The 26,906-nt window shown below is 40.5% G+C and overlaps 1 protein-coding gene and 1 non-coding gene across 6 annotated transcripts in view; both read right to left on the bottom strand.

Moving 5' to 3' along the window:
- Nucleotides 1-26,906, bottom strand: part of RUNDC3B (RUN domain containing 3B) — a 165,671-nt gene that overhangs the window by 15,566 nt on the left and 123,199 nt on the right. For 4 of the 5 annotated variants that reach the window (XM_066240198.1, XM_066240199.1, XM_066240196.1 and 1 more), the window contains one exon: nt 17,119-17,265. The exons of the other annotated variant lie outside the window; for it this stretch is intronic. In XM_066240198.1, the coding sequence (XP_066096295.1) occupies nt 17,119-17,265 (147 nt within the window). The remainder of the gene's footprint in view (nt 1-17,118; nt 17,266-26,906) is intronic. 5 annotated transcript variants of the gene reach the window in all.
- TRNAG-ACC (transfer RNA glycine (anticodon ACC)) lies at nt 5,210-5,285 on the bottom strand. The gene has a single exon. It is a non-coding gene; the product is annotated as a tRNA-Gly (tRNA).

Below are 26,906 nucleotides of genomic sequence, written 5' to 3'. Positions count from 1 at the left end.
CTTGATCATGGTGTATGATTTTTTCCATATATTGTTGGATCCGGTTTGCTAATATTTTGTTGAGGATTTTAGCATCTATATTCATCAGAGATATTGGCCTATAATTTTCTTTCTTTGTGTTGTCTTTGCCTGGTTTTGGAATCAGAATTATGCTCGCCTCATAAAAGGAGCTTGGAAGTCTTCCTTCCTCTTGAATTTTTTGAAATAGTTTGAGAAGGATAGGAGTTAGTTCTTCTTTGAATATTTGGTAGAATTCCGTTGTGAAGCCATTGGGCCCTGGACTTTTCTTTGTTGGGAGTTTTTTGATAACTGTTTCGATCTCAATCGGTCTGTTTAGGTTTTCTGATTCTTCCAGATTGATTTTTGGAAGATTGTATGTTTCAAGGAATTTGTCCATTTCATCTAGGTTGTCTAGTTTTTTGGCATACAGTTCTTCATAGTATTTTCTTACAATATTTTGTATTTCTGTTGTGTCAGTTATTTCTCTTCTCTCATTTCTAATTTTATTTATTTGAGTCCTCTCTCTCTTTTTCTTGGTGAATCTACTTAAAGGTTCATCAATCTTGTTTACCTTTTCAAAGAACCAGCTCCTAGTTTCATTGATCCTCTGTATTGTTTCTTTAGCCTCTAAGTCATTTATTTCTGCTCTGATCTTTATTATTTCCTTCCTTCTACTACATTTGGGCTTTACTTGCTGTTCTTTTTCTAATTCTTTTAGATGCAGGGTTAAGTTGTTTATTTGAGCTTTTTCTAGCTTCTGAAAGTGTGCCTGTAGTGCTATGAACTTCCCTCTCAGCACTGCTTTCGCTGTGTCCCATAAATTTTGAGTTGTTGTATGCTCATTGTCATTCGTTTCTAGGAATTTCTTTATTTCTTCTTTGATCTCATTCTTAATCCTTTCATTATTTAACACCCTGCTATTTAGTTTCCATGTGTTTGAGAATTTTTGAGCTTTTCTGCTGTGATTCATTTCTAGTTTCATGCCGTTGTGATCGGAGAAAGTGCTTGATATGATTTCAGTCTTCTTAAATTTGTTGAGAGCACTTTTGTGCCCTAACATGTGGTCTATCCTTGAGAATGTACCATGAGCACTTGAAAAGAATGTATATTCTGCTGCTTTAGGGTGAAAGGATCTGAAGATATCATTAAATCGAGTTGATCTAGTGTTTCCAATAAGTCTGCTGTTTCTTTGTTAATTTTCTTTCTTGAGGATCTATCTAGTGATGTTAGTGGGGTACTGAAATCCCCTACTATTATAGTATTGCTGTTGATCTCGCCCTTTAAATCCATCAAAGTCTGTTTTATATATTTGGGTGCTCCTATATTAGGTGCATATATATTTATAATAGTTATATCTTCCTGTTGGATTACTCCCTTTATCATTATGTAGTGGCCTTCTTTATCTCTTACTATATCCTTTGTTTTAAAGTCCAATTTGTCTGATATAAGTATTGCTACCCTAGCTTTTTTTTCATTTCCGTTGGCATGAAATGTTTTTTTCCATCCTTTTACCTTCAATCTATGTGTGTCTTTTGTTCTAAGGTGTGTCTCTTGTAGACAACATATGTATGGGTCCTGTTTTCTTATCCACGCAGCTACCCTATGTCTTTTGATTGGATCATTTAATCCATTTACATTTAAGGTTATTATTGATATGTAGTTGTTTATTGCCATTTTCTTCTTTAAAGGTGTATTCCTTTTTTTGCTATATTCTTTTCCAACTTTGATCTGTTTACAACAGGCCCCTTAACATTTCTTGCAGCGTTGGTTTGGTTGTAATGAATTTCTTGAGTTGTTTTTTGTCTGGGAAGCTTTTTATTTCTCCTTCGATTTTAAACGATAGCCTTGCTGGATAAAGTAGTCTTGGTTGTAGCTTCTTGTTCTGCATTACTTTGAATATTTCTTGCCATTCCCTTCTGGCCTCAAGTGTTTCTGTTGAGAAGTCGGATGTCATCCTTATGGGGGCTCCTTTGTAGGTGATAACTTTTTTTTCTCTTGCAGCTTTTAATATTTTCTCTTTATCGCTTAGCTTTGGTATTTTAATTATGATGTGTCTTGGTGTAGGTTTCTTTGGGTTTCTCTTTAATGGAGTTCTCTGTGCTTCTTGGACTTGTGAGAGTTTCTCTTGCATTAATTTAGGGAAGTTTTCAGTTATGATATGATTGAACAAAGTCTCTATCCCTTGTTATTTTTCTTCTTCTTCAGGAACCCCTATGATGCGGACGTTATTTCTCTTCATGTTGTCACAGAGCTCTCTAAGTGTTTCCTCTGACTTTTTGAGTCTCTTTTCTCTTTTCTTCTCTGCTTTCATGCCTTCATTCCAGTTGTCCTCCAACTCGCTGATTCGATCCTCAGCTGTATCCATCCTGTTTTTAATTCCATTGTGGTCTTCATTTCTGATATTGTATTTGTCATCTCTGACTGATTCTTTTTTAATATTTCAATATCCTTTTTTATACTTGCTATTTCTTTATTTAGGTTTTTAACTGCCCCTCCATTGTTGTTCTAAGATCCCTAAGCATCCTTACAATCATTATTTTGAACTCCGCATCTGGAAGTTTGATTATTTCCATATCACTCAGCTCATCTCTCAAAGGTGTCTCTTGTGGTTTCATTTGGGTTGCACTCCTTTGTCTTCTCATAATGGTGTTTTATTTGTAAAGTTGCTTGATTCTAGGCTTGGTGTTGTCTGCCTCCAGTTTTCAGTTGTGTTATTTCTAGGTCTTCTTGGGTTGGTATCAGCTATTATTTGTAATCCGCTTTTGGATTTGGGCAGCTTTGAAGTCTTGATTTGTTTGTTTTCTTAACAGATGATAGTCTTGTTAACTGATCTCAGCAGGGGGCTTCCTTGAAACTGTAACCAGGAATGCTGTGGGTGTAACCTGAGATGCTGAAGGTCTTTTCCACCAACTAATCTCACTGGGGGCAGGGTTTTTTCTCAGCTTCAGTAGGGGGAGGTGTATCTCAGATCTCCATGGAGACCTGATTTACTGCCCCTCCTCCCCACTTCTTGTTTTCAGCTGTGTCTTGTTGCGCTGATTGGAGCTGGATAGATGTCCAGAGATCTCTGATCCAGAAGCACTTCAGCTCTGTTTTGTGAAAGGTTCAGTCCCTCCCCCAGCTATGGCCGCCTCCAGCACGAATAAGTCAGCTTTTTTATTTCGTTTCTTGCATACCTTAGCCCCTCACAGTCTGTCCCTCTCCTTGTCCTTTCCACTTGGGAGATAAGCTGGTCTTTTCAACCCACCTTGCTCCCTGGTCGTCAGGTAAGTGGCTGTGAGCAGTAGTTTCTGCTCTTTTTCCTCTGTGAAATCCTCTCTGGGCTCTCAGCCTCACCCCCCCCCTTCTGTTCCTGTAAGCAGAGGAGATTCAGGCACTCCTTACCAGGATTATTGTGGCTTCCTCTTTGCTCCTTGGTTTTTGAGAGCTGTTCTTGCAGTTCAGTGTTGGTTTTTCATGCTGATTTTTCCTAAATTGATTTGTATTCCAGTTTGGTGTTGAGAGCTGGGTGTCGGTGCATCCGCCTACTCCACTGCCATCTTCAAAAGCCCAAGAGCTATTTTTTTTTAAGTGAGAGGAGGGGAGGTAGTGAGACAGACTCCCTCATACCCCCCACTGGGATCCACCTGGCAATCCCCTTCTGGGGCGGATGCTTGTATATTGATCTATTTTTACTGCCTGCGGTTGAGGAGCTCAGATCAATCAAGCTATCCTCAGCACCCAGGGTCATGCCTGAATCATGCTGCAGGAGGGGAAGAGAAAGAAAAGGGGGAAAGGAGCAGATGATCACTTCTCCTATGTGACCTGACTGGGATTCAAACCCAGGACACCTATATGCCAGGTCAATGTTCTATCCACTGAGCCATGGACCAGCACCAAAGTTATTCTTTATAAATATAAACAGCCTTGCTTGCTGGGAAAGACCATGTAAACTATTCTGTATTTAATCAAATCACTAAAATTTTCACTTGATTTCCATTAAAATCTTATTAGGTGTAAAAGAAAGCAGGAACACAGGCACTGAATAAAGCTATGTTCCCCCCCCCCCAATTTTTTGTGCCTAATACGTAGAGGGTTTCTTAAAACTGAAAGATTTAAGATGAGTTTCTGACACTAACTTTTCAATATAGGAAGTTTGTTAGTTACTAAATTTTAGAAATTTTACATAGAAATGTTTACAAACAAAAACTACCCAGAAGCAAAGAAGACTTAGAATTGATTTGAATATTGAAAAACCGAGAGGCTGACAGCACATAGCGATCTCAGGGACTGTCACCCACCTGAGGAAGGAAACCTTTGAAAACAGCCTCTGAGATGGGCAACACAAAATGAGCTTTCTGTGTGACCTATTACTGGAGTTCTTTTAGAATATCACACTTCCAAATCCAAAGTGATTTGGGGAGCTTCCCACCCTTTGTCAAATTTAGTGAACAATCCTTGAGTTCAAGGATTAATTTAACTAAATGCCAATGAATATAAGAATAAAATTTGGTGGACAATCATCTTCTGTAGCAGTAATCAACATTCTAAACTGAAATTAAGCACCTTAATCATAAAATGTTAAGAACAGTACACACAGTATCTTCCGTGCATGAAAAAGACTACAGACCCACCATCTGGAACAACAGTTCAGCTGCTTTCACTAATGACAAAGAATGGGTTGGGTTTCCACATTCTTACCTGACTTCCAACCGGAATGGCAGCTCCATCTAACAAACCTGTTTTTATCATGGAGTAACACTACGTCTATGGGAGCTGTCTTTAAAAGGTCACCACTACTTCCTATTTTAGAATTCTAGACTCATTAACATCACACTGTAAGATTTAAATGTAACGCATCAGACACATCAAACCAATTAATAGTCTATTACTACCTCTCAGTAGAATTTTTTTTTTTTTTTTCATTTTTCTGAAGTTGGAAACAGGGAGAGAGAGTCAGACAGACTCCCGCATGCGCCCGACCGGGATCCACCCGGCACGCCCACCAGGGGCAACGCTCTGCCCACCAGGGGGCGATGCTCTGCCCATCCTGGGCGTCGCCATGTTGCGACCAGAGCCACTCTAGCGCCTGGGGCAGAGGCCACAGAGCCATCCCCAGCGCCCGGGCCATCTTTGCTCCAATGGAGCCTTGGCTGCGGGAGGGGAAGAGAGAGACAGAGAGGGAAAGCGCGGTGGAGGGGTGGAGAAGCAAATGGGTGCTTCTCCTGTGTGCCCTGGCCGGGAATCGAACCCGGGTCCTCCGCACGGTAGGCCGACGCTCTACCGCTGAGCCAACCGGCCAGGGCCCTCTCAGTAGAATTTTAAAATAATAATAGCTTTCTTAATCAAAATAAGAATCCAAGAGAGTAAGTCATATATTATAACCACATAAAAGTTTACAATTTAATCTAATTTAAATAAACTTGCAGGAATTATGTCATGAGCATTTGGGACATAATAAAATCCACTGCCTTCAATATATAATGATTTAAACATTTAAAATCAAATATAAATTTCAGTATACAGGGCTGACCAGGTGGTGGTGCAGTGAATAGAGCATCAGACTGGGATGCAGAGGACCCAGGTTCAAATCCCCAAGGTCGCTGGCTTGAGCGCAGGCTCACCAGCTTAAGCACAGGGTCGCCAGCTTGAGCATAGGGTTGCAGGCTTGGCATGAGATCACAGACATGACCCCATGGTCACGTGCTTGAGCCCAAAGGTCGCTGGCTTGAAACCCAAGGTCACCGGCTTCAGTCCAAGATTGCTGGCTTGAGCAAGGGGTCACTCACTCTGCTGTAGACCCCCGGTCACGGCACATATTGATAGATACATGAATTTACCAGAAATTCCAACTGCCCTTTGGTTGTTCTGCCTGACCTCACCCTTACTTACTGGATAATCGCCCAAGGCAGAAGAGTTCCAGGAAGCTGGCTGGTCAACCGCCTCAAGAAGGAGTGTTCCAGAAAGCTGAAATAGTAAATCCGCAGGAGAGGACATACCAGAGCTTCTGACTCAGTACTTCCTCAGGCTCTCCCAAACACTATAAAAATTCGCCCCCTAGTCTGTAACCGGTGCTCTTCTCCCCCAGGAGAAGGGCCGGGCAGGGTTCCTTTCTTCCTTTCAATAAAGCCTGTTACTCTGGTCTTTCAGACTCCCATGGATTCCAACATTTGGTGCCCAAACCCGGGTCAGGGTACTAACTGCCTGGACAATCCCTCTTTGCCATCCAAACTTACAACTAGGGAAGCAACGGGCAGCGGCAGCTCATCCCGGGCTTACTCCCTGATTCTGTTTGGACATGTAATTGTAGGATGATTGGCTAGCGATCTGTCCCTGTCCTGAACCCCTGTTGGACCAGAAGGTAAGGAGTTTCTCCCTCCCCTTCCCTGGTTGGCCTCCAAATTTCTCTCTAAAAACACCCCTTCCTGGTCGGATGGTTTTGACTTCAGACCCCATATCTATGTGTGGTCTGCCTCTACTCCTTTATGGACTTCTACGAAAGTCTAGGCGCGCCTTGCCAGGCCCTCTCCTATGTCCCGGGATCTCAGCCTTGGGGCGATGACCTCCTGTCTGAGACTGTCTCTCTACGGAGATTTTCTCCTCTCGGAACTGTGACTGAAGGCAGGGACACCCCCTTCTCTTACCAGTCTCCTCTACTGTGGGCTCCTCTCAGTCCAAACCGTCCAGCCAGACTCCCCTCGGAACATGGGCTCCTCCCAATCCCAGGCCTCAGAGACTACTCCTATACTCCTTCGGGATACTGTGTCATCCTCACTCTACTCTCTGGGGTTCACAGTTTGGGAGGTTTCTACTCCGAGCGGCCTGCTTCTAAGGACTTCCTCGAAAGTCTAGGCGCCTAGCCAGGTTGCTTTCTACTACCATTACAACATCCTAAGAGATATTGACAATTTCTGCCACCGGATGAGGAGGGCATCAGAAATCCCTTACGTGCAGGCTTTCTTCTCCTTTCGCTCCTGTCCCTGTCCTTAATTTCTGTGCTTCCTATTCTACACGCAGGCCGTTTTTGGCCAGAGAAACCTCACCTAAAACCTCCACTCCTAATCTTTCCTTCTACACAGACTCCCAACTCTGTTCCCCTCCTGCCTGACCCCCAGGGGCACGCCTCTCTCAGGACCCCTCTCTGGTCCCTCTGCAAATCTCTCCTGCTCAAGTTCTTCCCTCCAAGAGCCCCCTTCCCTCCCTTAAAAAAATCCTGTTTCTCATTCACTTGCAAATACCAAGTGAATGGTATTTCTCCCCTGCTGGCCAGGGGCCCCTCCCTTCTCCACTGTGTTCTTAAACCCCTCCTCCCTCCTTACAGATGGGCAGCTCTGTTGCTTTTTCTTCTTTGACCCATCCCCCCACCCCACAGATTTCAGTTGTCTCTTTTTCTACTTCGACCCATCCTTCCCCCTCTTCAGAGACTGACTGTGCTTCCACTACACACCTCATCCTCTCCCCTCTCCTCAGAGCTCTAAATCTTCTGACTCTTCTGACCACGTGGTGCCACCACCAGCACTTTAATCTCCTCCTCCTGTGGATTCTGACCCTCCTTCTTTTCCATACAGCTGCTCACACTGTCCAACCATCTGCTTTCTCTCTTCCTCCTCTCTATGCTGACAACTCCCTGCCATCTCGAAAAGCTTAAAAAAGCAGAATTGTCTATTGAGCTGTGTGAATGAGTAATGTTTTGTCTCTTTGACAGAACATATCTCTAGTAGAATTTTAATTGAAACAAGCACACTCATTTAAATTTCTTAATTTGTAATTTGTACATGAAGTCTTTGTTTAATGTGTAACTGTCTGTTTCTAAAGCCTTAAACCAATAATTACCCACCTCTTAAATCAAAGCTTACTCATCTTCACGGACTCTCCCTGCAATACCCCCATCCTTCCTGTTCGAAAACCTTCAGGGGCTTATCGCCTCTTACAAGCCTTACACCTAATCAATGAGGCAGTAATTCCCCTCCATCCAGTAGTCCCTAATCTCTGCAAGTTACTGTCTCACACTCCCTCAAACACTACTCACTTCATGGTCTTAGACCTCAAGAATGCCTTCTTTACCATTCCTCTACACCTTGACTCTTACTTTCTGTTTGCCTTTACCCAGACACTAATACAGCCCAGCAATTTACATGGACTGTCTTACCCCGGGGGTTCAGAAACAGCCCACACCTGTTTCAGCAGGCACTAGCTCAGGATTTAGCAGCATGCAATCTCAAACCTAGTACTCTCTTACAATATGTAGATAATCTACTCCTCTGCAGCCCCTCCCTGCCTGCCTCAAGGAGACACACCACTACCCTTCTTAACTTCCTCGCTATGAAGTGATATCGTGTCTTCTCTGCTAAGGCTCAACTTCACTCTTAGTCTGTACTCTATCTGGGCATCGCCTTAACCCTCACCACCTGAGGTCTCACCCTAGATCGAACTCAGACCCTCTAGAATCTCCAACCACCTACCACCACAGATCAAATCCTTTCTTTCCTTGGTCTAATAGGCTTCTTTAGACACTGTATTCCCAATTTTGCTCTCTTAGTCAAGCCTCTCAGTGAGATCTTCTGAGCATGGCTTTTAAGGTCTATAATGGCCAAGGAAGTAACAGAAAAGGCAAATAAGGCCCAAAAGAAGTCATGAAATACCAGCTTTTGGCATACGCTATTAAAGGCTCCAGTGCCTTAAAAGGCTTCATAGGATTCCATGAGGGCCCTGCTTCAAGAGTGGAAAGAAAGGTCATTGAACTGAAGCCTGCCAGGCTTCCCGGCCCCACCAAGAGACACATCTCTGCTGTGGAAAGAGGGACATGAGAAGGTAAGCTGCCCCCTTGCTCCATGGAGGGAGGGTTCAGTCTCTTCTAGCCTTGCTCCAGCTACCTGTGACCTGACCTTGCCCAGCATGCTGGGAATTGCCACTGAAGGCACAAGGACATCGTTCAGGAGCCTAAGGTATTTCTTCCAAGTAGCAGATAAACTGATCTCATTTCTTGTGAACACAAGGGCATCTACTATGCCTTGCCTGAATATTTGAGTTTGATTTATCCCTCAAAGATCTCTACTATGGGTATTGACAGTCTGATTTTGTTGCTTTATTTAATGTATAGGGTCACCTTTATTCCTCTTGTCTCAATGCCCCATGCCTATCATAGGCTGGGACCTGCTGCTAATTCCAGCTAGAAGCAGTGGTCACTAAAACTTAAACTCTAGCTACAAAGTGTAGAAATGTAACCACCCTTTCCCTAAGTACTTTCAGGATTTACAGTTACTCAGCAAACTGTTCAGAGACTGTCCAAGAGGTGCTTCCAGCATTACGTCACTCCAGGACTGACTTTCACATGGACAAGTCCACATACCGTGATCCTGACAACTCCCACTGCTGCTAAAGTAGAAAAACAGCGTAACATCTATATGTGTCTCCCTACTAATTGGGCAGAAACCTGTGCCCTAATCTATTTCACCCCAAATATCAACCTAATCCCACCCCATGAGCCTCTTTCAATTCCTAGTACATTACCCGTCAATCTAAGAACCAAAGGAGCTGTACAGGTAATCCCTCTTCTTGTTGCTTTAGGAATCTCTACAGGAGTAGGTCTAGGGGCAGGGGGACTGGCCACTGCCCTGTCTTATTCCCACTCTCTCTCTCTCTCTCTGAAGCCCAGCGAATTTGTATACATTAAATCAGTGGTTTCACACAAACTGGGTGTCTTGACTAGTGCCTTTCATTGGTCCACTCACTTTCCTATTAATTTTTCTAAACTTTTGGACCCTGCCTCTTACATTTGTTCACTAGTTTCTTACAGAACCGCATGCAGACCTTCGCCAATCAGAAAATTGGAAAAATCTACCTAACCCTACACACCAACCCTGAAACCTGCCCTCACGAAACAGAAAAATCTGGAACCCTATAAATACACCTCTACTCCAAACAATGGTGGAAAAACCCTTTGTTCTCGATTCTAGCACCAATTATAGGACCAATCCTAATTTTGTGCCTAATATTAATGCTTGCCCCTTTCTTTATCAAGTTTAAGTAGGCTCAAATGAGAGAAATCTCCAGAATTACCTACAATCAAATGCTTTTATAACCCCTACTCCAACTGCCTCAGGTGGGGGTTCACGAAAGAGGCCCCCAATAGGGATAACAGCAGGAAGTAACTCCAGAAGATGGCCAGTCCGAGACAAACCTCCTTCCTGAACCCCATACCCTCTCCTTCCCCCAGCTCTTTTCCTTTTTATCATACCACAGAGTTGAGAAATGATAGATATATGAATTTACCAGAAATTCCAACTGCCCTTTGGTTGTTCCGCCTGACTGCCTGACCTCACCTTTACTTACTGGACAATTGCCCCTGAGGCAGAAGAGTTCCAGGAAGCTGGTCAACCGCCTCAAGAAGAAGTGTTCCAGAAAGCCGAAACCATAAATCCGCAGGAGGGGACATACCAGAGCTTCTGACTCAGCACATTCTCAGGCTCTCCCAAACACTATAAAATTCACCTTATAGTCTGTACCAGTGCCCTTCTCCCCCGAAGTGCCCGGCAGGATTCCTTTCTTCCTTTCAACAAAGCCTGTTAGTCTGGTCTTTTCAGACTCCCATGGATTCCAACACATATGAGAAAGCAATCAATGAAAAACTAAGATGCTACAATGAAGAATTGATGCCTCTCATCTCTTTCCCTTCCTACCTGTGTGTCCCTCTCTCTGTCTTTCTTGCTATAGACAGATAGATAGATAGATGATAGGAAGATTGATTGATTGATTTCAGTATACAGAATTGGGTACCAAATAAAGGCAAATTAAAGAGAAAAGTGAGCAATAGGCCAGAATTTACTTATTAGTAAATTTTTCTACAGTCTTACACTTTATATCAGTGATCAGAAGTAATATGAATAATGTACATCAATATTTGCCAGAAGATGTATTGAGGTGAATAATAATTCACATTATCTAGTAGTCACTGGGTAGCAAAGAGTGTGATGCAAAGAGGTGTCATTATCCATAAGTAAAAACAAATAAACATTGAATGCACAGAGGGACGAGAATGTACATGAAAACGGAAATATATTCTTTTTATTTTTGGTTTGATTTTTATAGAAATATGTTTAAAGAACAAAATAAGCATCTGCTATAGCAGAATATCTATGTACTCTTAATTTTCTAAAAGCAGTGGAAGAATGCAAGGGATCCTGGAAGAGAGAGAGGTAGGTGAGTTAGGGTACTGCAAAACTACAAACTTGAAAGATTTCTGCAGCCTCAGTGCATGAGGGAGTCCTCCAAAAATATCAGAAAGACCCACATGGGAAAGAGGACCTCTAATACATCTGAGGTGATTATATCTGTTCATCAGAGGTCATTAAGAAAAATTAGCCTCAAAAGATTATGAAGGGCACACAAAAGGGCATGCTCAATTATCTGGTGAATAATAGCCAAATTAGGAAGTACCGATAAATTTAGAAGACTAAAAAAACTTTAAGTAGAAAAGTGAAACATGATGACAGTGAATTTGGTTATTTGGGGTAAAAATACATTAAGTGGTTTAGACCAGCAGTTGAAAACCACTGGTTTACACAATAACCTAACAAGATTATATAACTCTTATCTAACAAGCTCATGTGGCCTAGACTTTACATATAAAAAAAACTATTAAAATAAAACTTATTAGGAACAAAAAAAGTAATCATTACGCTATGTGTGTGTTAAGGGAAGACATTTTATAGACTTATTTACTGTTGGGGTTTTACAGTAAGCCTAAGATGGATTTTTGTTGTTGTTGTTGTTTTTTTGTATTTTTCTAAAGTTGGAAACAGGGAGGCAGTCAGACTCCCGCATGCGCCTGACCGGGATCCACCCAGCATGCCCACCAGGGGGCAATGCTCTGCCCATCTGGGGCGTCGCTCTGTTGCAACCAGAGCCATTCTAGCGCCTGAGGCAGAGGCCACAGAGCCATCCTCAGCGCCCGGGCCAACCTTGCGCCAATGGAGCCTCGGCTGCGGGAGAGGAAGAGAGAGACAGAGAGGAAGGAGAAGGGGAGGGGTGTAGAAGCAGATGGGTGCCCCTCCTGTGTGCCCTAGCCAGGAATCGAACCCAGGACTCCTGCAAGCCAGGCCGACGCTCTACCACTGAGCCAACCAACCAGGGCAAGCCTAAGATGTTTTAATGCTATATTCCTAAGTTTGAAATAAAAGATAGAAAATCCAGCGTAATAATTCTTACCATGTTTAAATAATCAAGAAATAAATTGGGAATGACATTTTTAAAGTTTTATAAACAGTATATAGTAAATGGAAATAAATTTAACATCTTCTGTTATGACAGGGATCCTTCCATGAGTAGGTGACAACATACAATGGCTCATTGTAAGAAATAGATAAATAGATAAAGAAAATGTGGTATATACAGGGGTTGGAAGAAGTATGTTAACAGTTTTTATATGGAAAATAATACAAATAATCAACAAATAATTTAACAAGAATAAACTGTTTCATGTACTTATAACTGTAAACCTACTTTTGCCCACCCACTATATACAATGGAATATTACTCAGCCACAAAAAAAAAAATAAAATCTTGCCATTTGCAACAGCATGGATGGACATAAAGGGTATTATGCTAAGTGAAATAAGTCAGAGAAAGACAAATACCGTATGGTTTCCATTAATACAGACTCTAAAACACAAAAATCAGTGAGCGAACAAAACAAACTCATAGATACAGAGAACAAACTGATGGATGCCAGATGGGAGGGAGAAAAAGGTGAAGGGATTAAGAAGTACAAATTGCCAGTTATAAAAACAGTCATGGAGATGTAAAGTACAGCCTAGAGAATACAGTCTATAATAGTATAATAATATTGTAATAAATGTGTATAGTTTCGGGTGGGTACTATACTTATCAGGAGATCACTTTGTAATTTATACGTATAAATAAATGTATAATGACACCTGAAACTAATATATTGTATATCAATTTTAATTAATTAATTTATTTTATTTATTTCTTTTAGCAAGAGACAGAGAAAAAGAGAAACAGGGATAGACAGGAAGGAAGTGAGAGAGATGAGAAGCATCAATTCTTCGTTGCAGCACTTTAGTTTTTCATTGCTTTCTCATATGTGCCTTGACCGGGGGTCTACAGTAGAATGAGTGACCCCTTGCTCAAACTAGCAACCTTGGACTCAAGCTAGTGATCTTGGGCTTCAAGCCAGCAGCCTTTGAGCCGAAGCCAGTGACCACAGGGTCATGTCTATGATCTCATGCTCAAGCCGGTGAACCTGCGCTCAAGCTGGAGACCTCAAGGTTTCAAACCTGGGTCCTCAGCATCCCAGGCCAATGCTCTATCCACTGTGCCACTGCCTGGTCAGGCTTAATAAATTAATTTTAAAAAGAAATGTAAACAAGTCCATAAAATTCATTACATCAAACAGCATGATATCTTTCTTCTCAAAGCTAACTGGAAAAAAGGAGTTAAAGAGCTACAGTTATTTCTTTAAAATAACTGTAGACATCCCATATTCTTAGCAGAAAATTATAATATAATATAGACTCATTACAGGGTCAGTTTCTTTCTCTAAATTATCAAGAAAGCTAATGTTCCTTATTAAAGTTGCTTTGGCTACCTCCCTCTTAATTTGTAGGTTCTCAATAAATGTTTGTTGAACTTACTTAAGACACTGATCAAATTAAGAGGAATGTATGATCAGGTTAGTTCAAGAGCTTTGGCTTATTTTATAAAATTGAAAAGTATAAAAACTAAATCCTGATGAAAACATATGATTTGTTTAAAACATGATTTATAGAGTACTATTTTGTTTTAAATATCCAAAGTCTCCATTTTTACATGAAAACGTTAGATTTATTCAGAACAACTGGAGATTTGCTGGTCATTTTAATTTGTCATAAGGTCTTACTAACTCTCTAAGAAAGTAGATCTTGGGATGTTGGGTGAGTGTATAGTCTTCAAACAGGAAAGATACAAAGTTATTTAAGCATACAAACACAAAAGGATTAGACAGAGTATACATAAATATTTACTGGGAAACTATTAAGTTCCAGGCACTTTATTACCCCAAATGACTTTTATAATTCTATTTAAATAGGCATCATTTCCAGCATTGCACATGCAGAAACAAAAGGTAAGAAGAGGAAGTGTTGCTTAGTATTACATAGCAGTTGCAGTAGAGATTACTTTTAAATCCTAACTTAAATTCTAGGTCCAATGATTTCACAACTATATTCTAGCTGCAAACTTTTTGTTCAGGGATATCAGTTTCACAATAGGACAATCTAAAAGCAATACCAACAACTGAGGTCAGGTCAGATTAAGTGATGATGCTGGGAAGGAGAGGGGTCCCTTCTTAAACTAATGCAGTAACTGTATTAAGAACTGTAACATCTGAATTCAGGCTACAAAGATGAACAGGTAGTCTTATTGCTTTCTTTTCTGAGACTGAAATGACTGTAAAAACCAGTCACTAATATTATCTGCAAAGGTAAACTACTAATAAATCATCCACTTAGACTCCTTTTTTCGCTCCTAAATACAGTAGGTAACTTGGCAGGCAGGGTATTTGGGCTAAAATATTTTATATACCACTATCTAAAGTGACAATGTGGATATTGCAATAAAAAGGCAGAGTTTTTAGTCTTTTGTCAGGATTTAATGTTATATTTTTGAAGTTAAAAAAGCAGGAGCATCTCATATATTATATATAGACAAGATAAATATATCAAGTGTTGCTATAAATTCAATTTTTCAAGCATAAATTAGAAATACAAATAAACTAATATTCTTCCTATTAATTAAATGTTATAGAAAGATAAAATTATATACCCATAGAATAAGATATATTCTAGTTATTCATAGCTTTCATAAAGGTATAAGAGAGAATTTTTTTAATGGATTGGTCTCAATATATGAGGGACTCAGCTGACACTTTGACTTATACTAGGCAGCCTGGTTTAGTAGATGTCAAAAGAGCTCTACCAATTTATTCTGTATATATTTGGCTCAGTTTTTCCTGCTTGTCTCTAGTAACTAATGAGAAAAGATTTTAACAACAGAAGGTCATATTTATTTTTGAATTCTTTTTTTTTTTTGTATTTTTCTGAAGCTGGAAACGGGGAGAGACAGTCAGACAGACTCCCGCATGCGCCCGACCGGGATCCACCCGGCACGCCCACCAGGGGGCGATGCTCTGCCCTTCCAGGGCGTCGCTGTGCCGCGACCAGAGCCACTCTAGCGCCTGGGGCGGAGGCCAAGGAGCCATCCCCAGTGCCCGGGCCATCTTTGCTCCAATGGAGCCTTGGCTGCGGGAGGGGAAGAGAGAGACAGAGAGGAAGGAGGGGGTGGGGGTGGAGAAGCAAATGGGCGCTCCTCCTATGTGCCCTGGCCGGGAATCGAACTCGGGTCCCCCGCATGCCAGGCCGACACTCTACGGCTGAGCCAACCGGCCAGGGCCTTGAATTCTTTTGATAAATGAAAAAATCAGAGTAAAACAGGTGGAAATTGTGTCTGTGCTAAAACATTCCTTGTAGAAATGTCAGACTACTAATTATCTAGTGAAAGCAATCTAAGAATTGTGTGTAGCTCTACCAGTGAAATTTAAAAAACAAGGGCTCCAAAAGAACAGCAAAGAAAGAAAGAGAGAGAGGGGGAGGGAGGGAGGATAGAATAGACAGTGATTTTCAACCACTGTGAGGCAAGATTTTTTTTTTTTTTTTGTATTTTTCTGAAGCTGGAAACGGGGAGAGACAGTCAGACAGACTCCCGCATGCACCCGACTGGGATCCACCCGGCACGCCCACCAGGGGCAATGCTCTGCCCACCAGGGGGCGATGCTCTGCCCCTCCGGGGCGTCGCTCTGCCGCAACCAGAGCCACTCTAGCGCCTGGGGCAGAGGCCAAGGAGTCATCCCCAGCGCCTGGGCCATCTTTGCTCCAATGGAGCCTTGGCTGCAGGAGGGGAAGAGAGAGACAGAGAGGAAGGGGGGGGGGGGTGGAAAAGCAAATGGGCGCTCCTCCTATGTGCCCTGGCCGGGAATCGAACCCGGGTCCCCCGCATGCCAGGCCGACGCTCTACCACTGAGCCAACCGTCCAGGGCTGTGAGGCAAGATTTTTAAGACTGGGACCTCTTTTTCTTTAGATTGTCAAATAAAAAGAAAATGATAACAGCAAACACAACAATAGCCAGCCATCTGCTATGAATGAATCAAAAATATACTTTTTTTTGCCTGATAGGAAAAAAATAAATTTTTTGCTGTGCCACAGAATTTTTGTAAGTAGTTTATATGTGCCATGAGAATTAAAAAGGTTGAAAATTGCTGGAATAGAGAAAAGAAGGGGAAAAAAAGAGGAGGAAAAGGGAGTGAGGGAAGGAAAGAGAACAGAAGGGGATGGAGGGAGAACACTGAAAAGATTCACAAAACGAGCTGAAGACAATTAGGAAAATAAAGACACTGAGAAATAAACGGTCAGTATGAGAGAAACTGGTTAAGAGCCAAAAGAAGGTAACAATTTACAAGTTCCAAAATGAAGATCACTAAAGAAAGCTAGCCTAAGATTTAGCAACCCTCTCAGCATTGGGAAACTAGGACTAAAAGACACAGTCCAGAACACTGGGACCAAGAAATAGGGAAGGATCTTGTGGCCATGGGTAGGGTGATTATATCTTCTGTGGCCCCCCCCAAAATTAGAATGAAAATGAACAAAACTTTTTCATACCCAAAGAACACGTATATCTTTCTTTTAATTCATGAAATGGAATTTCATGTTTTCTAATTAGCAGGAAAATTAATATTATGGCGAATACAAACTCCAAAGCCAGAATTCAAAACTAGATGACATTAAGTAGGAGCTCACAGACTCAACTGAGGGACTGGCAGAGATGAACAGAAGTAGATAACTGGTAAGTATTGTAGTGCATAATCATTTCTCAGATAATTCTACTTGCCCAGGCTGCCTTGGCTTCAAAACATGAACAAGTTCACTACTTAAACCTAACCTTGCCAAACCAAAGTAGTCTTAAATCCTACTTTTGCTCTAAGCTAATAATGATTTCAGACAGAATAACTGAAAAACCAAAGTGGACAGCCATGTCTTGGCACAACTAACTCCGTAATTAGTTGGAAAGAAAAGGATCACACTTACTCATACCACTGTTTATTGTGTTTTCGGTAAAGCAACGTGTCCAAGGCAACCGCACTGGCATCCAGAGCTCCTGGGGAAGGCCACTGGTTGGTGAGGTGGGCAGTTAACTCTTGTCTCGATCTTAAATCATTATTCTTTAGCACAGTCCTGTGAACATTAAGATGGTGAGTGCTTTTGTCTTCATTGTTCCGCAATGGCAGAGGAATCTAATGGTATCAATTTAGGCCCCCAAACTTCATCTTTTTAAAATGATAGTTAACAGACTGTGAAGAAAACTATGGGAAGACTAGATGGGGCTCTGACTGTTTTGTTTCCTGCGATATGTGTTTATCGCTCTTTCCCTGCTAGCTACAACAAATCACTTGTGAAATCCAAACTTCCCATCTTTCCACAGAGACACTAATAAAAGAGAAAACAAAGGAACTCAAGCTGTTTTTACATCTTAACTAAAAAACAATGGTGCTATCTTAAAATTACAGGTTATCAGATGCCAGTTAAAATAAGAAGGAATTAAGATTCTATTGTATAATTTTCTAGCTTCAAAATTCACAATCCAGGAAAGTACTTTTACTTGGTAAACAAAATTAAAAATAATTAGAAATAAAACTAATCCAGAAAAATATAAAATAAAAAATTCCTGAGGTTCCCGTAATTGTTTTTGACAGAAGTGAGTACTAAGAAATCTTCATGAAAATAACTAAATCAACGACAACTGCATTCACAGCATAACCCACTGGAAATAGTTCAGCTACAGAATAAAGACACTGTAACAACCCATGGTTTCCTTCCATCTTTGTGGGACTGTTATTTATTAAAAAGAACTTGCAAGAAAACTAGCTTTTTGCCAAAATTTCAAATTCATTGTTACAAGACTAATTCAGCATTTGAACTGGTGGTTCAAGGTAATTTAATTTAAAAGCATAATTCTATTTGCGAAGGTCTTATTCTACCTGTAAAAGAGCTTAAAATAACAGCAAGGTCCCCTGCATTCTCAACAGTAGTCCCTGACGTTAGTGTGCCTGGAGAACTCCTGAGAAACTATTCCCGCCCACTTCCGGTGCTGCTCCTGGGCCACTGCTCCCGTGCTCTTCTGTGCAGTGCGTGTGCTGTGTCACTGTACGTACTCACACTCGCTGCCACTCTCTCAGCACGCCACTTCATACCAGCCGGTTAGTCAGTATTCTCAAGGTTACCTTACTCATGTATCTAGTCCAGTTTTTAGAACAAAGCTGTTATTCAATAAGTATTTATATATTAGAAAATACATAATTAAAGGTTTATCTTCCTAAACTGGAATCCTGATCTGAAGTTGGTAACTTCACAGAGCTCTTTAGCATGGCCTATACGGCCCTTTCTCCTCTGGCTGCACAGACATGCCTGCCCTCCGTGTTGGGAGTAACAAGGAGCCATCAGGCAGTTTCCTGTTTGCTGGACTCTAATCTTTTTGTGTTTTTGCTTTTGTGGTTTTCACTGTCTGTGAAACCCATCTCTTCTAAAACTGGTCTGACAAATGCCTAAACCACTTCAAATTAAATTCAGGAATGACTGTAACTACCACCACCTCCTCAAGTCCTTCGACTTCATTCTCCTTTGTTTCATACTGTATCCAATGTACGCCTCTATCCCCGCCCCTCCGACACCGGTGTGCCTTGAGAGTACTCTGGGGGCAGGAACTAGAACACATTTATTTCTGTGTTCTTAGCATCAAGCCCAGCATCATGTCAGTAGAATGAACAAGTTTTGAACTATAAAATATTAAATTTTAACATTATCAAAAGAAGCTATGATCCCTTTTTGGAATCTAAAGGGCAACACAGAATTTCAAAAAGCACCTTGAAAAATAATCTACCATGCAAGGGAAGATAGCAAATACAGAATATCTCTACTTCAATATCATTAAAACTTAAATTACGGCCCTGGCCAGTTGGCTCAGCGGTAGAGCGTCAGTCTGGAGTGCGGGGGACCCAGGTTCGATTCCCGGCCAGGGCACACAGGAGAAGCGCCCATTTGCTTCTCCACCCCCCCCCTCCTTCCTCTCTCTCTCTTCCCCTCCCGCAGCCAAGGCTCCATTGGAGCAAAGATGGCCCGGGCGCTGGGGATGGTTCCTTGGCCTCTGCCCCAGGCGCTAGAGTGGCTCTGGTCGCGGCAGAGCGACGCCCCGGAGGGGCAGAGCATCGCTCCCTGGTGGGCAGAGCTTCGCTCCTGGTGGGCATGCCGGGTGGATCCCGGTCGGGCGTATGCAGGAGTCTGTCTGACTGTCTCTCCCCATTTCCAGCTTCAGAAAAATACAAAAAAAAAAAAAAAACCAAGAAAAAAAAAACACTTAAATTCCACTGCAACTTTCTTACTTAAAATAAAACATCTAAGTACCTTTAATGTTTGAGGGAAGCAATGAAATTGCTGTTAAGAGCATAATAAACATCACTTTGCTTTGCTAAACATCGTAACAAACTTTTACTCTAGCGATTCTCTATCTTGACTATATAAATAACTGGGAAAGCATTTAAAAAATATTGATACTCAAGTGTCACCTCAGATAAATAAAATGAGGTTCTATGATGGTGGGGCCTAAGCAGTAGTATTTTTTTAATGCTCTCTAGGTGAATCTACTATAATTTTTTTGTCTTTGAAACAGTAACAACACTACATATTTCTCTGGATGTTCCTTCTTGGGGTCTTTCAGCAGAGGTCCCTTCCTCCATTTAGTCCTTGAATGTTGGTGGTCCCAATGACACCCTCAACTTCTATTCCCCAAATCCTTAAACAGATCCCCTGTAAATACACCAAACGCTGGCTTCAAAACTGAGATCCTACATTCTTTTGAGCACTGAATAGTACACTCATTATTTTATGTTTTATTTTTTAAGATTCTTTTTTCTATTAAAAATTTTAACTTATTGTGTTAACATGGATTCAAATGTAGTATATTCATTATTTTAAAGGAGAGAGAAAAAGAGAGATTTCCAGAGCTTGGTCTCTTCCATTCAGAGATTAGGCTCAAGTCTACTCTCACTTAAAAGCTCTCTGAAAAGATTTAGAATTCTGTACTCTACATTGTGATACCAGTATTGAACCAATCCAAAGGTATTATTTTGTTCTGTTTATCTTGAGTCTCCAAACTTAGGACTCTCCTCTCTCCTTTCCTTTGTTCTTTCTCGTTTCAGAGGCTGTGCTGATGTTCACGATAAAGGTATCCTTTTGGCTGCTGGATATACATGTATATAAGATGTACAACCCATGACACTCAAGAATTGACTACCTGTGATCCCAGGAATTACGAAGCCACTCCAAAAGTCCATGATACAAAGCAATTTTGGTAAGGCAATACATTTCAAGACTATGGCTATCAGGTAAGTTCTGAGAGTGGGTCTAACAAATGCGTAACACCATTGCAGCAAACCTTGGTTATTTCCCATTTATTACTAATTGTCTGACATGATGTTTTTCTTATGATGTATTCCAGTGCTATTTACGACACAGAACATTGAGAAAATCATAGGCTATAAACCTCAGGAAAATTAAGTATTTACTATATCATGATTATAGTAATGTAGGTGTTTATGCTAACAGATAGAATGCCTAGGTAGAATACTTACGTCAAAAAAGGGAAAACTACCAAATACAAGGTATTGTATACACTCCACCCCCCGACTCACTTAGAAACACAGAATAACAGAGTCACCGCCCTCCAGCTTCTCTTACTACTTTGGAAGAGAACAGAACTATCACCCATGCTATCTGTTTAACCAGTCTCTGCCTCCCATCCACAAAAGCTCTGTAATGGCAGACTATGTTTTATTTATTCCTGAGTCACCAGCATCTAGAACGGACCTTCATACATTCTCAAAAATTATTCGCCAAATGAATGAGAGGTTACAAAAGCTATCTAATACCAAAAGAAGTGATGAGAATTTACTTTTCTTTATTCATTTAAAGCTTTCCAGAGCTGGAAAATGCTTGTACAGCCTGTGAATACCCTAACTTCTTCATAATGTTAATATAGAAATATTCTTTATTTGTGTGCTTTTGTTTCTATAAATTTTAGGCACATCATGGAATGAAGAGTACCTTTATGTTAATTATAATTATTTCCTTCAAATAAAACATTTGGAAATAGCCTAAAATGGAGCCAGATAGCCTATTTATAAATTATTTACCTATGAAATAGTCCTGCCCAAAAAGTTAAACCCAAATCTAACCAAGTCTCTCAGAACAGCAGTGGTTTTCAATCCTGATTGCACAAAGAACTTAACTTGATAGTATTCTTTGAAAAGAAAGAAATATTAATGGGAATTTAGAACTTAAAAGACAAATGGACCATGTCAGAAGCACTCAAACATTAATATAACTAATTGGACAAATGTGGGACAATTTGAGCATCACAAAGAATAAAAAATGTGATAGAAACACACTGAACATAAGCATTTGTGCTATAATATAGAAACAAAAGACTACAGTGTTCTGCAAGAACACACCGACAATAACTGGCCTTTCGGGGAGAAGAGGGTTGGGAGCTGACAACTCAAGACCTATTTGAAGTTTTACCAGAACACTAAGAAAAACAGTAACAATGCTAATAAAATTTCAACCAAATAAAAATATTTATTAAATTCCTATTAAGAAATATTACAGTAACTTTACAGCTTTAACGATAACAACAGAGGAAAAGCCACTAGATGAAAGAGGGTGTAAGGAAGGGTTGAGGATGCTGAGGTTTGAGGCTTCTCACGGAGGTAAGGACAAAATGCACAAGCACCTCCAGCTCCAAGTACTCAACCATACCAGAGAGATACAAGGTGAGAGTATTATGTACAGGGAGAGATCGCCATCTTCTGGTGGCTTGCAGTATTTGCCTGCATTAGCGTATCTTGTATTGGCTGTTGCTTCCACGAGAAACCTCCAGGAAAAATCAGCTATGACAAGGTGATTTCTTTATTATGCTGACGTCATCACCTCATTTATGAATCTTGTATGAGCTAATTTACATTATAAGAGATATTATATATAAAAAGTTCATTAAATTCTCAAAAATAAGAGAAAGCAAAATGAAATCTTTATCTCTTTGGTTACTCAGTACTGGCATCTCATTCTGAAAAATAATAATATCCTGTAAGACCTGAATGGTAACCACCATATAGCTTTAACTAATGAGGAAAAGTCCTTTTCTTCTTTGTAAATAATTTAAGCCAACAATCATGGAAGGAGTAACAATTAGGAAACCTTAATGGATCAATTGCTCCAGATAATGCCTACCCATCATTCAAGCCACTAGGTGAAAGGCTAATGGGGACTTTTACAAAAGAGAAATGAGGCTGTCACCACCTTAACCCACTGTGCAATCCTCAGATTGCTAAAAGTGGAACAACCAGTTTGCTCCCCAATATGAAGTATACAGCACCACCTGTGAAAATTTCTTGTCATGAAAGTTAAATGCAGATTTAACCCAGCACCTGAACGCAGTGGTTTTCATAGTTGCAAACCAGAAATATTTGGGATGCTTTTTAAACATGTATTTGCCTGGTTCCCACCATAGACCACTAAAATCAACATCTTTCAGGGTAAGGCTCAGTCTGGCATCCTTTTTTTTTTATTTTTTATTTTTTTTTTTGGTATTTTTCTGAAGTGAGAAGCGGGGAGGCAGACAGACTCCCACATGTGCCCACCCAGCATGCCCACTAGGGGGCGATGCTCTGTCCATCTGGGTTGTTCTGTCACAATCAGAGCCATTCTAGTGCCTGAGGCGGAGGCCACAGAGCCATCCTCAGTGCCTGGGCCAACTTTGCTCCAATAGAGCTGTTACTGCGGGAAGGAAAGAGAGAGACAAAGAGAAAGGAGGAGGGGAGGGGTGGAGAAGAGGATGGGCACTTTTATGAGCCCTGGCTTGGAATTGAACCCAGGACTTCCACACGCCAGGCCGACACGCTACCACTGAGCCTATCAACCAGGGCAGACATCCTCATTTTTCAAAAAAAAAAGCTCCCTGAGTGATTCTAAATGTACAACTAAGACTGAGAAGCACTCTTCCAGAGTTAGGGTACACTTTACAGGACATACAGCAAAGAACAGTGATTCTCAGACTCTAATGGGTCAATTAATCCTCTGTGCATCTGGTTATAACACAAATTCTGACCCAGTAGGTCAGGGAGGGGCCTGAGATTCTGTTTCCAGATGATACTAATATATTGGTCCGCTTCTAGTAGAAAGGATACAGCCACCCCACATAAACACAAGAAGAGCCACACATGCAGTTTAAATTTTTTCTTGTAGCAATATTAAAAAACAGGTGAAATTAATTGTAATAATGTACTTATTTAACCCAATATATCCAAAACATTATCACTTTAATGTGCAGTCCACATAAAAAGTTATTGAGATATTTTACATTTTTTATTTCATCCCACTGGGTTTGGATTTTATCCTTACAGCACATTTTGAGGGCTCAAGAGCCACATGTGAGTAATGGCTAATGTATTGGCCAGCACAGGTATAGAAGAATAAATTAAACGAACCACAAAGAACCAATCCAGAATGCTGGAGGTTCTGTAAGAAAAGTCTGCAAATAGACAATGACAGGAAAAAGTTAAAGTAAGGGAATCTGCTAAAAATTAATATTGAAGGGGCATAACTATCTGTAAGATATGACTTTGAATCCTGATTTGAAAATCTCAGCTACAAAAAAATTTTTTTTGACAATTGGGAAAATTTGGTATGAATAAGCATTAGATGATAAAAAGAATTATTCTTAATTTATTAGATGTGATTATGAAATTTAGTGAAAAAGTGCCCATATATTATAGAGAAGTGGAAAGAAGTATGTATAAATCAATATAGTTTGCTTCAAAATAATGTAGCAAAAGAAAGAAATAGAGAGGAAAAAAAAGAGAGAAAGAAAAAGAAAGAAAGAGGGAAGGAGGGAAGGAGGGAGGGAGGGAGGGAGGGAGGGAGGGAGGGAGGGAGGAAGGAAGGAAGGAAGGAAGGAAGGAAGGAAGGAAGGAAGGAAAATAAAAAGAGATAAAGCAAATGTGCCAAACTCCTGCTAACTAACTGTTCAATCTCGGCAATTAGTAATCAGAGGTTTACTGTACAATTCTTTCTTTTGTGTACACTTCAAAATTTCTTAATTAAAAATTCAATACAGCTTCAGAAACTAAGTGCTATTTTAAAATTTATAAATATCAACTAAATGCTAAAAAATGGAAATAAATAATATTTATATAAAACATTGATATTGTGTTATTTATAAATTATAATTTAGGGAGGCTTCCTTTTCTCATGTACTCAAGGTAAAACATTTACTATAAAAGGATGTCCAAAGTAAGTCTTTCTTCTGTTCTAGAGTCATTTCTTTTCTATGAAATAGTGTATTGTAGTCCCAACTACTGCTCGGCCCATCTCTCATATAAAGACATCTGCTCTGGAGGAGAATCAGCCAGCAGTTTTAATCAGAATTCATGACTAAAGGGAATGAAATGACAGCCTTATCAAATTAATACCCATTCCTGTTGTAATATGTCATTTCCCAGGAACACTAAGAAAGCACAACAGACACAGTTCTAGCTAACTATCTGGTACTGGTCCTTTTCTCTTCTGGTGCATTTCATTGAAATTTTCTACTTGTAACAGAGTATGTAACATATATTAGCATAATTAATATTTTAATAACTGTCACCTGCATATATCATACACACACACACACATTTCCCCATGTATAAGATGCTCCCACATATAAGACACACCTTAATATTGGGGTCTAAAATTTGATAAAAAATGTATTACATAACGTTATTGAACTCGTTTTATTCATCATAAAATTCATACAACTCCTCATCACTGTCAAAACTCCCTCCCCCCCTGGGGGGCAGAGCACCGCCCCCGGTGGGCGTGCCGGGTGGATCCCGGTCGGGCGCATGTGGGAGTCTGTCTGACTGTCTCTCCCTGTTTCCAGCTTCAGAAAAATGAAAAAAAAAAAAAAAAAAAAACTCCCATCCATGAGCTTGTCCTCATCTGTGTCTGATGATGAATCACTGTCTTCATATATTGCCTCGTCCTCAGTTCCATCTATGGCGTTTGAAATGCCACAACCACTGTACAAGACGCACCCAGTTTTTAGACCCCAAACTTTTCAAAAAAAGGAGCGACTTATACATGGGGGAGTATGGTGTGTGTGTGTGTGTGTGTGTGTGTGTGTGTGTGTGTGTGTGTATGTGTATATATGTATATATATGCAGCTGGATAGATCACAACATCACTATTTACCATGAAATATTCCCACCTGACTGCTGAACGGTAACATGGCCTAGTTGTAGCAATGCATGATTCTTCACTTCTATCTACTATTTAGACTAGGAGTCCCCAAACTTTTTACACAGGGGGCCAGTTCACTGTCCCTCAGACCGTTGGAGGGCCGGACTATAAAAAAAACTAATCCCTATGCACACTGCACATATCTTATTTTAAAGTAAAAAAACAAAACGGGAACAAATACAATATTTAAAATAAAGAACAAGTAAATTTAAATCAACAAATTGACCAGTATTTCAATGGGAACTATGCTCCTCTCACTGACCACCAATGAAAGAGGTGCCCCTACTGGAAGGAAGTGCGGTGGGGCCAGATAAATGGCCTCAGGGGGCCGCATACGGCCTGCAGGCTGTAGTTTGGGGTCCCCTGATTTAGACCCTTCCATTCCTTCACTAGGGAATTATATATGAGATGTTATTATCTCTACAACCTTTCAAATCATGAACAGGAAAATTCATGATTTGAATTAGAAAAATGCTAAGTATGAGAATGCCTTATTACATATTTTCTTGCTGTTGTTAATCAAGACAAAGGTGTTTAGCTTTTGCATGCTGTTCTGAGGCTGCAGATTCCTGAGGTAGATCCATCCGAAGGTATAAACCTGCGTGAGAACACAGCTGCCCTCCCACACACGGCACTCTTCAAATTAACAATGTAACAGATGTCACTCTGTTCACATCAATTTGTACTTGCAGTTACTCTCAGGTACAAAAGTACACATTTAAATAATTGCTGAATAAAATGTTGGAGAGGCTGTGGAGAAAAAGGAACCCTCATTCACTGTTGGTGGGAATGTAAAGTAGTACAACCATTATGGAAGAAAGTATGGTGGTTCCTCAAAAAACTGAAAATAGAACTACCTTATGACCCAGCAATCCCTCTACTGGGTATATATCCCCAAAACTCAGAAACATTGATACGTAAAGACACATGCAGCCCATGTTTATTGCAGCATTGTTCACAGTGGCCAGGACATGGAAACAACCAAAAAGCCCATCAATAGATGACTGGATAAAGAAGATGTGGCACATATACACTATGGAATACTACTCAGCCATAAGAAATGATGACATCGGAACATTTACAGCAAAATGGTGGGATCTTGATAACATGATACAAAGCGAAATAAGTAAATCAGAAAAAAACAGGAACTGTATTATTCCATACGTAGGTGGGACATAATAGTGAAACTAAGAGACATTGATAAGAGTGTGGTGGTTACGGGGGGGGAGGGGGGAATGGGAGAGGGATAGGGGGTGGGAGGGGCACAAAGAAAACAAGATAGAAGGTGACAGAGGACAATCTGACTTTGGGTGGTGGGTATGCAACATAATTGAACGACAAGATAACCTGGACTTGTTATCTTTGAATATATGTATCCTGATTTATTGATGTCACCCCATTAAAAAAATAAAATTATAAAATAAAAAAATAAATAAATAAATAAATAAATAAATAATTGCTGGATAAAACTAAATTTAAAAAAT

The sequence above is a fragment of the Saccopteryx bilineata genome, chromosome 7 (genome assembly GCF_036850765.1).
Source record: "Saccopteryx bilineata isolate mSacBil1 chromosome 7, mSacBil1_pri_phased_curated, whole genome shotgun sequence".
Taxonomy (NCBI): Eukaryota; Metazoa; Chordata; class Mammalia; order Chiroptera; family Emballonuridae; genus Saccopteryx; species Saccopteryx bilineata.
The sequence above is the reverse complement of the archived record's forward strand: the minus strand, read 5'-3'. Positions and strand labels throughout refer to the sequence as shown.